Source organism: Orycteropus afer, unplaced genomic scaffold, assembly GCF_000298275.1.
Source record: "Orycteropus afer afer isolate SDZICR_OR568_19922 unplaced genomic scaffold, OryAfe1.0 scaffold00312, whole genome shotgun sequence".
NCBI lineage: Eukaryota > Metazoa > Chordata > Mammalia > Tubulidentata > Orycteropodidae > Orycteropus > Orycteropus afer.
In genome coordinates this window covers 621,651-638,306 of record NW_006921899.1, presented here as the reverse complement: position 1 = coordinate 638,306, position 16,656 = coordinate 621,651, and the positions used below count along the sequence as shown (strand labels likewise).

The following is a 16,656-nucleotide window of genomic DNA, read 5'->3' as shown; positions in this document are numbered from 1 at the left end:
GTGGGGGGGAGGACCAGGCTTGCTGGTCTGATAGATCCTGGTGGAACCACCAAGACTATGGCCCCTACTTGCCCTTCAGGTCTGGAATTGAACCCACACTTGTGGCTTCCAGCCAACCAAAAGACAGGCATAGGAGTTGAACCTTGGAGAGAACAATCATGGGAAAAAGAAGGGCTGCTTATGCACAGGGAGACAGCTCAGGGGGCAGAAGTGCATGGAGGGACGGACACAGGGAAGAGGTAACTATCAGCAGGAAGTAGGAGGGGAGCTGTTGCATTGTGGTAAATGGTGGTCAATGTCATAAGACAAAGTGTATGTGAACTGCCATATGGAAAGTGAATTTGCTCTGTAAATTTTCACCAAAATCACAATGAAAAAAAAAAAAAAAAAAAAAGTCCATATATACAGTACCGCTAACAGGGGGCAAAGTTATGAAAACTTTAGTTGTAACCAAACACCTTGAGGGAGTGGGTTTCTGCGCCTGCAGGTTCAGGACCATACTTGAGAGGACCATCAAGGTCAACTGGCCTAATAGTTCGCAAAGACATTTTTTATACCCTACTTTGGTAAATAGCAACTGGGGTCTTAAAAGCTTACGAGTGGCCATCTAAGGTACAACTATTGGTCTCTCCTTACCCGGAGCAAAGAAGAGTGAAGAACAACAAAGATGCATGGAAACAATTAGTCCATGGGGCTTGTGGACCACATGAACCTCAGCCTTCACTACCAAGATCAGAAGAACTAGATGGTGTCCGGCTACCACTGCCAACCACTCTGAAAGGGCTCACAATAGGGGATCCTGGATAGAATGGGAGAAAAACGTGGAACAAATCTCAAAATAATAAAGACCAGGCTTACTGGTCTGATGCAGACTGGTGGAACCCCCAACACTATGGCCTTTAGTTCCCCTTCAGGCCTGGAACTGAACTCACTCCCGCGGCTCAACTTTGGGGCACACAACAGACAGGCCTATGAGGTGAACAAGAACACCAAAGAGGTACACACTCCTTAGAACAATCGACCATACAGATCAAAAGGGTAGCATTTGCCCAGGGAAAAGCTCAGATGGCAGGAGCAGATAGGAAAGAAGGACAACGGGAAATAGTAACCACAGGGAGGAAGTGGGAAGAGTGCTGTTACGTGGTGGGGACTGCAATCAATACTATGGAACAAAATGTGCATTAACTGTTGAATGGAAAACCAATTTGCTTTGCAAATTTTCACCCAGATCACAATAAAAAATAAAACAAACAAAAATCCGTGCCGCAAAGTTGTACACACACGGTGTCTCCATGAATTGGCATCGACCCAATGGCAACTGGTGGTCCTGGGTTCAAGTCCCATTTATACTGCTTAGTTGCTCTGTGAACTTGTGTCAATTACTTAAACTTCCTCTGCCTTCACAAAGGGGATAATAAAAGCTTCTCTTTCATTTGACTCCTGCAAGGATGTCAACTTGACCAACGTCTGTGCAAACACAGAGAGCCCCATTCAAAGACATACATCAGATAACTTTCTTTCCTCTGTGTATAGAGCCTCAGAATCACCACCAGAATCAAGCATTTGATCTTCTAACATTTTCTCAGCTTCTCAGCCCTGCCTTTCCACACAGCAAGCACATTTCTCAAGGACTCGGACCAACTCTCTTCTTCCTCGGAATTTCATGGACCTTTGTTTATGGAATTAATATGCAAAGACCACCACCCAGAAGGCAGAGGACCTGGCTGGGTCTCTTCCTACTCGCTGCACCTCTATATGCCTCCGTTCCTTTCCTGCACGCAAGATCTTCGGGTGGCTTTCGCTGCTTAAGGCCCTGACACCTGCCAAGCTCACCAGCTCCCTCTCCCTGGAGAAACTGAATGCCATCTTAATAGCGCTACCAGCCGCCTACATCCTGCATCAACCTGTTCGTCTCCTTGGAATCAAGATAGTGCCACCCACCTGACACTTCCCACATTATTTCCTCCCTGTAGCTATTACCCTTCTTAGAGCCTCCCGATGAGGTTAGTAGTAGCCAATTTCCAGCTGATTGGGCCAGGAATAAACACGTGACTCAAGCTGAACCAATCAGATTCTCCTTCTTCTGAGAATGAATTAGAACTCAGAAAATTTAGTGGTAGGGAAACTGCAAGGGACTAGGAAGCCATCTTTACCACAAGCAGGGAGAAACAAGGCAAGCAGAAAGAAAGCGAGATATTTATTCTAGGCAGCTGTAAAGTTACAGATTCGAGTTCCTCAGGAGGCCCAGCTGTATTTCTGCCTTTGGGTTGCTTCTGTCAATAAAGTCTTTTTTTTTTTTTTCTTTTTGCATGAGTTAGTTTGGGGGAGGGGTGTTCTATTCTTGCAATCCAGTCATCCCAGACCGAGACAACTAACTGCCAGAGCCTCCGGCAGCTACATCCTAGATCCTCACACCAAACCACATCACTTAGCTACTGTTGCCATGCCACACCTGATCCAGTTATCAGGGCCCCTGAGACACTCTGGGGCTCAATGGGTACATTATCAGTGACCACGCTCCTACGGGGTGTCAACCCCTTCTCTGTCCCCTCTTGTACTCCTTGTTGACCCTGCTCCCAGCATGCCTTGCAACGGAGTTCTTGCTTGGCCATGACAGCAAGTTTGGGGAGGAAGTAACTTCTGTCCTTTAATGACTCATAAAATCTAATTCTGTTAAAAAAAAAAAAAAAAAAAAAAAAAAGAGGTGCATATGTTCAATTGAAAAGAAAACAGTTAAAATAGATGTTTTGCTAAAGAGACTTAACTGCCTGTGCCCACTGGCAGTTGGGAAATTGCATGACTGTGCCGGGCTGGCAATTGCCCCCTGGGAAAAATTGCAAAAGGACTGGAGGAAACCTAATTCTATTGTGTCTATGCAGCAAGGTGCCCCCCCACCTGCTCTAATCATGCAGCCAGCTCCCTCTTATTGTGTATTTATCATGTACTTAATATACATCATCTCTCTTAATCTTCACTTACTATGCCCACTCTAAAGATGAAAGAGCCAGCATGCAGAGCTAAGTGATTTCCTGAAGGTCATACAGCCAGTAATCACACTGACACAGACTTACCTGAGGACCCCTACTCCCCTCTGGGCTTGTAAGTCAATGCCTAAACCTCTCTCACCTAAAACCAATTCTAAGAACTCAACCCCTCTGAGAGCTTTTGCATAGGAGCCCTGATTGTGCAGTGATTAAGGCTAATAATCAAAAGGTTGGCAGTTAGAATCCACCAGCTACTCTGTGGAACAAAGATGTAGCAGTCTGCTTCTGTAAAGATTATAGCCTTAGAAACTCGATGGGGCAGTTCCACTGTGTCCTCTAGGGTCACAATGGGTCGGAATCGACTCCATGGCAATGGGTTTTATTTTGGGGACAGGGCTTTTGCATCTATTTAGGTATTAATTTTTACCATCTTCTTGTACATAAAAATTTTAAGCTATTATAGACACTATTGAAATAATAGAAATTCAAAAAGACCTCTCCCTAAATCTTGTCAATATTTTGATTTATCTGCGGCTCCTTCCAATTACTTTCCATGCACACATCTGATTTTAACACATTTTACAATACCTTAAACGGAATTTAATATTCTATATTTCCTATTAACGTTGTGCCATGCATATTTCTAAAATATCTTGAACTCAATTCTCCACGGATACCTCTGATGCAAGTCTGTTTTTCTAAGCAAGTTTTGTAAAATAAAATTTGCTTCTTTAGGTTGGTATCTTTTTGGCTTTTATCTATTTTTACTACCATGAGGACTTTTTAAAATTCTATTTTGGGTATTTCATTTTAAATATTCTACGTCTCTAGCAAAAAACAAAAAACAAAAAACAACTCAAATTTGCAGCATGTTTTTTTTTTTTTTTAAGGTAGCTGATTCATGAGGGAATTCTGGGTCACAAAATGCAAAATGACAATTCTCTCTGGCTACAAAGGCCTTGATGCTGTTGTTCAAACACGAGCCTGGCTCCCGCCTCAGGCTTTGACATGCTCTCTTCCTGCAGTCTGGAGCGTTTTGCCTTGAGATATGCACAACCCTCCTTTTCCCTCCCTCCATTGCTCATGCTGACCTCCGCTCAAATGTCATGCTTCCTTCATCACCCTTTCAAGAAAAGCTTCTCTCTGCCACATCCATCCACCTCTATCCCCTTCATTTATTTTTTGTTGCTATTGTTTATTGCTCTCTCTCAGTAGCAGGTAGGTTACAAGAGAACAGGGAAATTTCATCACTACTGTTCATGGATGTATCCCTCATAGTGATGTTGCTAGGACCTGACACATTTATGTCAACTATATTTGTTGAAAGAACCAGTGCGTGTGAGTATCCTCTGCATGTGAGACATCGGTTGGTCAGTGGTAGAATTCTTGCCTTGCACATGGGAAGCCCGGGTTCGAGTCCTGGCCAATCCACTTTATGCGCTGCCACCACCACCTGTCAGTGGAGGCTTGCATGTTGCTATCATGCTGAACAGGTTTGTGCAGACCTTGTAGACTAGGACAGACTAGGAAAGAAGGCCTGGTGATCCACTCATCATCAGACAATGAAAACTCAACGGATCACAACAGTCCAATTTGCACCCAATCATGTGGATGGTGCAGCATCGGGAAGTGTTTCCTTCCATTGTGAACGGGAGTTGCCATAAATCAGGGGCCCCTCAGTGTCAGGTAACAACCCTCTGTGTATTGGCAGCAACGATCTGATTTTAAGGGTGTGGCGGTTTTTGTGTCAAGGCTTTTTTTTTTTTTTTTTTTAAGGGTTTGTGTGTCAACTTGGCTGGGCCTGGTTGAATGGCTGGGCAGCTGGTGGTAGTTATTCCCCATAATGAGACTGGCAATCAACTTCATGGTGGGATCTACCACAAGCAGCTGAGTAGCTGCTTTGGGTATGTGGTCTGCTTCCCGTATATAAGCAGCAGCTTTGGGAATGGTCTCTAGCTTATGGCACACTTGGACCCTGCATGTAGCTGTGTCATTGTTCAGCAGCCTGCCATGCTCTGGTAACCTTGGGACTTACAACAGATTTGAATTAATGGCCTGCCGTGTGGTTTGGTAACATCGGGACTGTGCCTTTTCACTTGTCAACCTTGGGCTTGGCAGTCTCAGCAGCCAGCAGCTGTCTAAGTGAAGAAATGCCTCTAGCTTCAATGGGCCAGGAGCTGGAGGCAGAGCTGAAGCCCAAGGCCGAGGGGCTTTCACCCAGCCCTTAAAGCCTGGCACTTTGAACTTGGACTTAAAGCCTCCAAATTGTAAGAATAAACTCCTGTTTGATAAGGCCATCCCATTTGTGGTATATTCCTGTCAGAGCAGCACCAGGTAGCCGGAACAAAGGGCTGCTGTCAATTCCAGCCCTGGCTGCCTCCTTCTATGGGGGTAGAAGGACATACAATGCTGGAAGCTGAGAATGACTCAGATGCCCACTTTCCTGGGCCTTTCCTGGAAGGGGACAGTCACCTTTTCCACGATCACAATAATCTGCCACATGATTGTTTGGTGTCCCTTAAATTTAAAAAGAAAAATCATGCCCTCTGATCAAATCCTTCCTCATCCTTGCAGTAATAGCCTTCTCGGATAAGCAGGGAGACTGCCATGGTGGAAAAAGCATGAGGAAATCTGGGCTCGAGGCCTGGGCTTCCACTGATGGATTGTGTCACCTGAGCCATTTCATCTTTGAAGGTCACTTTCCTTTGTGCATAAATGTAGACAGAAATACTTACAGTTTTTAAGTGTGTTCCTATGAAGATGAGATGCAGTTAAGTAAGTGAAAACATTTTATAAACTATTAATTTTATAAACTCTGCTGGATTGAGGCAGAGGCAGGATAACAAAGGCTTCAGAGTGTGAGGTTCCTGAGTCCTGAAGAACAGCTCCCAGCTCCACCACTTACCAACAGGGTGACACTCCATGAGTTACTTAACTTCTCTGAGCATCAGCATCTTCATGGGTGAAGTGAGGATAGGAATAGGACCCACCCAGGAAAGGTGTTGGGAAGATGAAATGAGGTGATGCGTGTGCAGTGCTCAGCACGGTGCCTGACACACACTGAAGTGCTCACTAACGTCAGTGGCTGCTGTCTGTGGTTTGTATCACTGTGATTGTTAAAGCCACCGGGGTGGGGACTTAGCATCACGTAGCAGCAGAAGTCTGGGCTTGAGCTCAGTGCACCTATGACTGACGCTATGTCTAGGGCAGCTACCATATACCCCAATTCTTACTTCTTTCACCTGCAGAGTGGGATGAGAGAGAATCCCTCTGTCCCAGGATTTTGGTGGGATCAGAATGAAGCAAAGGTCCCGGAAGCCCACTCAGTGGTAGATGTGCCAGCAGAGGTTCTAATCCAGGCACGGGAAGCCTGAGGCATGGAGGAACATGCTTGCTTGGAGGTACTGGATTACTGAGTGTTATCTGGTGAGAGAGGAGCAGGGCTGGGCTAAGCCAAAAAAAAAACAAAAAACAAAAAACCAAACTCACCGCCATTGAGTCAATTCTGACTCACAGCCACCCCCTTTGGGTTTCTGAGGCAGTAAATCTCTAGGGAAGTAGATTGCTCAGTCTTCCTTCCATGGAGTGGCTGGTAGATTTGAACTGCCAACCTTCTGGTTAGCAGTCAAATGCCTTAGGCACTATGCCACCACAACTCCTTTGCTAGCCCTCACAAAGTACAAAATGACAATTCTCTCTGGCTGCCCTGGTGTAGAGGCCGTTGTTCAAACACTCAAGCATGGCTCCCGCCTCAGGCTTTGACACTCGCTCTTCCTGCAGTTTTCCCTGGAGATACCACCAAGCTTCCCTGGGGGAGCCTGGAGATGAGGTGCCACCTCCAGAGCATTAGGGGGAGTGGAAGTCAGGGAGGTCCGCATGCAAAGCATCATTATGTAGTGGTTAAGTGCAAAGCCCCCTGGAGCCAGGCTGCCTGGGTTTAATCCCTGGCCTGAAATGTACTAGCTGTGTGATGTCAGGCAGTCTCTGTTTCTTAGTCCCTTCATCTGTGAAATGGGAATCAAAATGGGACCCGTCCCCAGGGGTTGTCATGTAGCTTGGCTTAAAGTAAGTTCACCCTTGGGACACTGCCTCATATACAGTAGGCATCATTATAAGTCTTTTAAAGTAAATTTAAATTATGCAAAATTAAAATACATGTGCTTAAAACCAAACCCATTGACACTGGGTACACATCTTTATGCAAGTAGACTGCCTCATCTTCCTCCTACACAGCAACTGGTGGGTTTGAACCACCGTCCTTCAGGTTAGCAGCCAAATGCCTTATCCATTATGGCACGAGAGCTCCTTGTGCTTAGGCCCCCGCCCCCCAAAAAAAAGTAAATGAAAGGAAAATAATTTAAATTGGAGCATTTCACCCAACTAGCACATGCCGCGGAGTGGAAATGACACTGCAGGTGTATCTGTTCTCTCTGCCAGCCTGCACTTGGTGCCCAACACAATGCAATGCAGGGAGTGCATCTCCCCAAGCCAAGGGAGGTACTAATATTTAAAGTTACATATTTCTTTCAAACAATATAGCTCCTACATACTTTCAGGGAGCTCTGATGGCATAGTGCCTAAGGCATTTGACTGCTAACCAGAAGGCTGATGGTTCAAACCCACCAGTGACTCCTCAGAAGGAAGGCTGGGCAATCTACTTCCATAGTGATACTGCCTGGGAAACCCAACGAGGGGTCGCTATGAGTCAGATTCGACTCCACGGCAGTGAGTTTGGTTTGGTTTGGAGATACCTTTAGGCCTTAATTCTCCAAATTTATATTAGAGATTTGATAACCAAGGTTTACCCCTTTCTTGGTCTTTGCCAAATTCCCATACGAAGTGAATTCCTGTTTACTTAATATTATTCTTTACCCTGACTCTCTTCTTTTACTAGGAAAAAAACCCAAATTATTTCAGAAGGAAACTTTAGGCACCTTCAGAGCATAACAGGGAACTGATTCATTATCTTGAAAACTGTCAAATAAAGGGGAAGAATCAAGCCTATATCCTGCCTTTCCTACATGAATTGTACCACCAGGTAACCAAGCAGCAGATGAGAGAAAGCATCTCTCTATAAAAGGATCCCAATGAAAAAGAAATGACAGAATTGGAATATACCATCTTGCAATCTCTAATGAACTAATGGATCAAAGCACTGAGTGGCTGTTGCTGCCAACATCAAAAAGGGAGGCAACTGGACTGATGTGCCCTTGGATGAAAGAACACACCATCACATATGGTCTTGCCAATGCCCTTGGATGAAGGAACACAACATCACATATGGTCTTGCCAAAGGGAGAACCTGAATCTGACTGAGCCTCCAGACCCAGCTGCCAACTCGGTGGAAACAGAAGGCAGAAGAACACGTTGAGTTGGTCCATGACGTGCAGACAACAAAAGCCAGACCGTGAGGCCCTGCATGTCCAACAGCCCAGGGTCTTCAACGGATGGGCCGTCAAAGAAAGGGGTAAGAAGGGGTCAAAAGGGGAATCAGCCAATTAAAAGACTGAAAAGATGTATCAAATTTTATTTTAAATGGACATGCTTAAGTGGGTAAATGATCATATCTAGGGACAGGAAAACTTAAGTGATAAAACTATGAAGACACATCAACAAGGGAAGGTGCCCTTTGCAAGATGGAAGGAAGCACTTGAGCTCAAGATGGAGCACATGGACAGGTTTCTAGTGCAGCTCTCAGAGTTCATGTCCTTGACCTCAGTGGTGGTGATGTGAGGAGCTCAACCTTGAAATAATCAAACAACCAAACCAAACTCACTGCCATCGAATCGATTCCAACTTATAGCAGCCCCTTACTTGGGTCCCAAGGCTGTAGATCTTTACAGAACCAGACTGCCTCATCTTTCTTCTGTAGAGCAGTTGATGGATTTGAACCACGGATGTTTTGGTTAGCAGCCAAATGCCTTACCACTACACCACTAAAAATCTCAGCACTAAAACATCTATGTGGTGTAGTTTCCACATATGTTTTTTAATATCTCAGTTAAAATTATATGAGACTTTATGTTGTTGTTGTTTGTTGTAGAGTAGGCTCTGACTCATGCCACCCTTAGGTACAACAGAATGAAACATTGTCCAGTGTTGTAGCACCTTCACAATCATTGGTGAGCCCATAAGTGCTATCATACATGGAAGAAATCTGTAAAAATATATAAAATAAAAGCAAAACAATGACCTAGAAATGACTGTTTGCCAATAGCTGAGAACTTAAAGCCTAGTACTCCCATCTTTGCAAGTGTTAGAAAGATGTTAAGGGCAACTGACAACAGAAGTCAATCAGAACTTAAAGGGAATGGGAAATAGAATGTGTTCTAAAATCCATACACCATCTAAATTACCTCTCAGGTTGCCCAAGGCCATTGTGCACAGCATGTGTGCTCCATTCCTTGGAAAACACTATTCCAGGTCTTGGTCCTGCCAGCAGTGGAGAGGAGGGAGAGGCATTGTAACTCCCTATTGCCCAGAGGGGAGCGCTGGTAGCATAGTGAAGGCACTTGACTGCTAACCAGAAGTCTGGCGGTTCAAGCCCACCAGCCACTCCTTGAAAGGAACACTGGGCAATCTACTTCCATAGAGATACTGCCTCGGAAACCCAAGGAGGGGTCGCTATGCATCGGAATCGACTCAACAGCAATGAGTTTGCTTTTGCTATTGGCCAGAAACTCCAACCAAAGGCTGGTAGGCCAACAGGGAATAGCACGTGTCTGTCTAAAATGCTCTCCCCTGCTAATCCCCCCAATAGCCTGTGGCAATGGTAGGATACAATCTGAGATGTGGAGGACCTAGTCCCAGAACAAAGGCCTCTTTTCCTCCCCAGTGCAGGCACTACCGTCATCATTGGGTGCACTCCTGGAACTGTTTGCCTGTTCATCTCTCCGGGCTCAGCTACCACACCCCCTAGTCCATTGTTCCGTAACTACCCACACATCTGTTTCCTCTACGTTAAGGCTATAAACTTCTTAAAGACAGAACCAAGCTTACTCAGCTCTGTACTCAGGCCTTGGACCAAGGCCAAGGTTAAACGGTGATAAAGTGAATAACATCTATTGCACATGAAGTCACTTTGATCAGAGTCAACTGAACAGCACAAGATTACTGGGCGTGGATAAGGTGCTTTTCCTCCCCACAACAACCTGGAAAGCAGCAACTATAAGCTCATCCATTTTACAGATGAAGAAACTGAGACCCAGAGAAATTTTGAGCCCCTCCCCTACCCTAGAAGTCAGTCCCCTGAGAGCTGTGTTCACAGACAGTGCACCTCCAAGGAGTCCCACCCCACGGCCTCAGGCAACCTGCAGTGATGTACTTACTACTGAGTTTATTTGAAGGGTCTGGAGGGCTGACTGTGACTACCGGAAGGTACAATCTTCCCACTCAGTCCATTCTGCCGCCACATCTCATATTGTGAGACCAAAAGCCCTGAGTTCCTGTCTCCAAGTCATCCCTTGGTGTCAGAGAAAAGCCCTGCTCTGTTCGTTATAAAACTGATCAGGAGTTCCTTCACCTGAGCTGAGAAAGTATCTGCCCTGGGGGAGCACCTCACTGGCACCTCAGAAACGCTCTGCAGACTTGCCCAGTTCCAACGTCTCTCTGTCTCTAGAATGGGGTGGGTCCAGACGGCTCTTTGGGATGGGTGCTGCTGAGGGAGTTCTGCCAGAGCCCGGGGAAGCCCCGTAGATGGACCGCCGGGGACAGCAGACACCTTACCATGGTCTGGAAGCAGGAGTGGAGCTGGGTCAGGAATGGGGGCTTCCCGGGCAGGGCCAGAACCCGCTTCTCCACCATCGTGCACTCCACGTCGTCGTCCTGGATCACCACGTCTTTCTTTAGGATCTTCACAGCGTACAGCTCGTCTGTGCCTTTTCGCTCTGAGAGCATGACCTGGGAGAGACAGCAAGCAGGTCAGGGCAGTAGGTGGGGTCTGAGCGACAGGCAAGCGTGGTGCAAACAATTCATGCCCAACCACTAACCCCGAGGTTGGCAGTATGAACCCAGCCAGCAGCACTGCAGAAGTGAGGTCTGGCAACCTATGTTCACAACAATTATAGTCAAGAAAACTCTCCAGAGCAGTCCCACTCTCTCACACACGGTGATCGTGAGTAGGAAGTGACGCAACACTAAGGAATTTTGTTTTTTTGTTGGGGAGGGACAGTGACGAGCTGCTGATAGTTATTCAAATCCACCCCAAGCTTTGTCCAGGTCCCGTGGTCTACTCTAAAGCAAAGTATGAGGTTTTGCAATTCTAACAATCAAAGCACTGATCCCTGTGGGATACGGATTCATTCCTAACCAATGTAAGTAGAGGGTAAGCCCCATGACCACCACCCATCTGTCAGTGTGTCATACTGTGACGGTTCACATGCTACTATGACGCTGGAAGCTATGCCCCCAGTATTTCAAATACCAGCAGGGTCACCCAGGGAGGACAGGCTTCGGAGGAGCTCCCAGACTAAGACTAAGAAGGAAGACCTGGAGATCTCTTCGGAAAATTTGCCGACCAAAACCCTACGGGTCGCCAGAGGATACTGTCTGGTCGAGTGCTGGCAGATGCGTACCCTCGGTTGGAAGGCAGCAGTGGACCAGGCAGAGCAGCAGTCGTGAGGATGGTGTAGGACCTGGCAGTGATTTCGGTCTGTTGGACATGGAGTTGCAATGAGTTGGAGCCAGCTCGACAGCCACTGACAAAAACAAGCCCCGTGCAGACAAGTGCTTTTGCCTGTTTTGTTCACGGGTGTAACTCAAGAGCCTAGAGTAGTACCTGGCACATAGTAGATGCTCAATAAATATTTGTTGAAAGAGGGAATGAAGGAATGCCCGATAAAATGGAATTCTGGGCACTTGTTAATTATTCATTTGAATCTTGAACTAATATTAAGAGACTGCTAAAAGCACTAGGGAAGGAGCCCTGGTGGCACAATGGTTAAAATGCTCAGCTGCCAACCCAAAGGTTGGCGATTCAAACTCAATAGCCACTCTGCAGGAGAAAGACACGGCTGTCTGCTTCCATAAAGATTATATTCTTAGAAACACTATGGGGCAGTTCTACTCTGTCCCATAGGGTCACTATGAGTTGGAATTGACTCCACGGCAATGGGTACAGGTAAGCCCTAGGGCTACAGCAATAAACAAGCAGGCCTGTTCGCTGATCCTGTACTCCAGAGAAGAAGCAGGACTTCAGATGATTGATTATGGGGTGGGGTATTTTAGCCCCCTCTCCTGTTGCCTGAGGAGCGCTGGTAGCACAGTGCCTAAGGCATGTGACTGCTAACCAGAAGGCTGGAGGTTCAAACCCACCAGCCACTCCTTGGAAGGAAGGTTGGGCAATCTACTTCCGTAGTAATACTGCCTCGGAAACCCAAGGAGGGGTCGCTATGAGTCGGGGCCGACTCGACGGCACATAACAACAACAACAACAACCTGTTGCCTGGTGCTTCCTTCTCTGTAGCTATGGTCACAATCAGGCAAGGTCACCAGTGTGGTTCAGGACACATCATTATGTCCCTGGTTGTGGCTCTGCCAGAGGGGACAATGAGCAGCAGGTACTGTTCCAAGAAGCCTCTGAGGATGCACAGGACAGGACCACGTTACAGGAAGGACTAACCCAACCCGGGCCTTTCGGGAAGGCTTCCCAGATGAAGACACAATTGGCCTGGAGTATTACTGCATGCACTGTCTTTCAGCCAAGAGCTCAAGCACCTCTATACGTTAGTGGTCTGCACTCATCCATCTTCCTTTGCTCCTCGTGGGTGTCACTGAGTGCTGCAAACAGTTCACAAGCTCGGCTGCCAACTCAAAGATTTCCAACTGAAAAGTCTTTCTCCTTCCCAAAACTCAGCCATTAAAAACCCGACGGAGTACAGTTTTTCTCTGACACACATGGGGTTGGCATGAGTCGACTCAACGACATCTGGTTGGTTTGTTACTTTACATAAGACCAGGAAGGAGGTCCTGTTACAAAGCCCTCTCGGCAGGAATCAGAGGCTCAGGGAGAGCAGTAAGCTGTCTCATCACAAATTCAGGACATGAAGTGTGATCTACCTGCCTCCAAAGTCCCTGTCTTTATTTTACTTCATTTTTTTAAAATACTATTATGTTGTGGTTTTGGTGAAATTTTGCACAGTAAGTTAGGGTTCAATTTGAAAATTTCTATGCAAATTGTTCAGTGATGTTACATTTTTCACAACGCGTCAGTGTTCTCTTCAGTTGCATTCTGGTTGTTCTGTTCCCAGTGCTCTAGTTTCCCAGCCCCTTCTCATTTCTGCTTCAGAGTCATTGCTGACCTTTGGTCTCATACAGATTGTTTTTTAGTGGAGCACTGTACCCACGGGTAGCACCCTCTATTTTGTGTGCCAATGTGTTACTTCACTAAAAGGTAACTTCAGGGGATAATTTCAGTTCAAGGTTTATGCAGTATCTCAGGGTGACAGTTTCAGGGAATCCTCTAATCTCAACTGGTCTAGTAAGTCAGGACTTTTTAACAATCTGAGTTCTGTCCTATGTTTTTCTCCCATTCCCTTGGGAGCTCTGGTAGCATAGTGGCTAAGGCACTTGACTGCTAACCAGAAGGCTGGCGGTTCAAATCCACCAGCCACTCCCCGGAAGGAAGATGGGGCAATCTACTTCCATAGTGATACTGCCTTGGAAACCCAAGAAGGGGTCGCTATGAGTCGGGTTCGACTCGACGGCACATAACAACAACATCAGGGTCTATCTACTGTGGTCCTGATCAAAGTCCCTGCCTTCAGACAGCCCACTTGACCAGAGCTTCCGAAGCACCTCTGAAGGAGCTTAGGAGACTGAAGAAATAAAGTCCTGCCCCTGACTCAGCTGGAGGACCAGTGAATACAGCAAAGCCCTGGGGCCAGACGACAGGTACACAGAGCCCGCAGAGGCAGCAGGGCAACTGGGAAGGCTCCGCTCAGCTCCTGGCCTGATGGGAAGTGGTGTGTCTGGACTCACGACATGGAGTTTCCACGCTGAGCTCCCTGGCTCCCACAGAGGCTCCGGCTCCTACTGTCACCATCTTCTCTCTCATCACAGCCCATGGTGATGCAGACCCCGGGATTTTGAGCATTTTAGAAAGAAAGTTCCAGCCACATATTTCCATAGGAACAGGATTTGCCTCAACCTCTCTCTTCCCCAGTCACCAAATAAAAATAATAGTAATTGCTCAGCTGAACGAGGTCCTTAATTTTCACCACAGCCCCTGTGCCTACATGATGGGTAGGGTTCCAAAGTTAGAATGTGTGTCTTCAGCTCATCTCTCTGCTCTCTCACTGGTACCCAAGGACCATTCCTCCCTTCCCCAGCACTCACCAGAAAGAAACTCTGGTGGACTAGTGGCTAAGGCATTTGGCTCCTAACCAGAAAGTCAGCGGTTCAAATCCAACAGCCACTCTGCAGAAGGAAGATGGGGCAATCTACTTCTGTAAAGATTTACAGCCTTAGAAACCCAATGAGGGCTGCTAGGAGTCGGAATCAACTTGACGGCAGTAGGTTTGGGCTTTTGGTCCAGTCCTCACCAAAGCAGAAACAAGGACTCAAGGAAGCCACTGTCTTAAGATGAAGAAAGTTAGATGGAGATGGAGCTTGCCTGCCCTCAGATTCCAGAGAAAGCTGGTTCTCTCTTTTTGCCTTTGGACGGTCTATTCCCACAGCCATAATGTTCTTCCACACTCTTCACTGCCCATAAGACCTGACATCCAGCTCAGATGTCACCTTCTTCCTGTACACCTCACTGAACCTACTTAGACCCTAATCAGTCACTCCTTCCTCTGGGTTCCATATCTGCTAGGCATATATGTCACTCACTTTATTTCAGGTTTCCCCAAACTTTCATGATTCACATGTCTTTTCAAACATTTGTTTCCTACCACCTAAATTGTTATTTGCTTAGTATTTTAAAAGTCTAGTCACGTTTTGACTTAACTGAATTTATTTGGAAAGGAAACTCTCTTACACCATTATAAATGGCAAACCAGTATCTCTAGCCATAAATGGAAGATAAGCACAAAAATAAATGAAAGCAAAGCAGCATTAGGAAATGCTAGCTCAATACTGTTGCCTGTTAAAGGCTCGGAGCCAGGCCTTGCATTTCTTTCCTCGATATTACTAAATGTTAGATGTTAAGGACATATTGTTGTTGTTAGGTGCTATGGATTTTTGAGCAATCCAGGGTGACAGAGTAGAACTGCCTCAGAGAGTTTTCTAGGCTATAATATTTAAAGCCACCACCGATCTGTCAGTTTGTCACACTGTGGCGGCTTGCATGTTGCTCTGATGCTGGAAGCTATGCCCTGGGGTGACCAGCAGGGTCACCCAAGGTGGGCAAGTATTACAGGTTGGCTCGTGTCTCCCAAAACTGTTGTTGTTTTGTGTGCCATCAAGTTGGACCTGACTCATCGTGACCCCTCCTTGGGTTTCTGAGGTAGTATCACTACGGAAGTAGATTGCCCAACCTTCCTTCCGAGGAGCGGCTGGTGGGTTTGATCCATCAATCTTCTGGTTAGCAGTCAAGTGCCTTGGGCACTACGCTACCAGAGCTCCTGTGTCCTCCAAAATGAGGTGCTGTAAATCCTAACTTCTATGCCTGTGGTTAAAATCCCATTTGGGAATGGGTTGTCTTTGTTGTTAACTAGGCAGGATTAGTATAGAATGTGTTTTGAGTTCATCTCTTTTGAGATACACCAAAAAAAAAAAAACCAGACAAACCCCAAACTCTCTGCCATTGAGTCGATTCCGACTCACAGTGACCCCCGTTGGGTTTCTGAGGCTGTAAATCTTTATGGAAGTAGATTGCACCATCTTCCTTCCACAGATTGGCTGGTGGGCTTGGACCACTGTCTTTCTGGTTAGCAGCCAATTGTCTTACCCACTTTGCCACCAGAAATACAAAGGAGATTAAACAAGCAAACAAGCTAGAAGCAGAGATGGGGGAAGACAGAGCCAAGTCACATGAAGATCCCCCGGGTGTAGCAGAGGCACTGAAGAGACTGACAGAGAGAGAACCTAGATCTCACCCAGAGCCGATGCCCTGGATTCGGACATCTAGCCTCGCAAACAGTGGGAGAATAAATTTGGGTTTGTTAAAGTCGTGCACTTCTATTACAGCAGCACTAGAAACTAAGACCATAGGTTTCAGCAGAGCTTCCAGACTGAGACAGACTAGGAAAAAGGTGATCTCCTTCCAAAAGAAATTGGCCAGTGAAAACCTCAAATCTGTCTTGGAATGAGTTCAGCCAGAATGTTCCTTAGAAGTGAGGATGGTGAGACATCATCTCACGTACTCTGGACACGTCATCAGGGACTAGTCCCTGGAGAAGGCCATCATGCTTGTGAAGCAGAAGGTCAGTGAAAAGGAAGAAGATGCTCAACAAGATGGATTGACACAGTCGCTACAACAATGGTCTCAAACGTAGCAACAACTGTGTGGATAGTGCAGGACTGGACAGCGTTCTCTTGTACTATTCCATACTATTTCATTGTATTGTACTGTAAGGAGCTCTCGTGGCTCAGTGCCTAAGGCATCTGGCTGCTAACCAGAAGGCTGGTGGTTCAAACCCACCAGCTATTCCATGGAAGGAAGACAGGGCAATTTACTTCCATAAAGATTTACCATCTCAGAAACCCAAAGGAGGTCACTATGAGTTGGAAC

The 16,656-nt window shown here is 46.4% G+C and overlaps 1 protein-coding gene across 1 annotated transcript in view; it reads right to left on the bottom strand.

Moving 5' to 3' along the window:
- Window positions 1-16,656, bottom strand: part of PRKCB (protein kinase C beta) — a 580,609-nt gene that overhangs the window by 108,043 nt on the left and 455,910 nt on the right. The window contains exon 10 of the mRNA XM_007951796.2: window positions 10,710-10,883. Within this exon, the coding sequence (XP_007949987.1) occupies window positions 10,710-10,883 (174 nt within the window). The remainder of the gene's footprint in view (window positions 1-10,709; window positions 10,884-16,656) is intronic.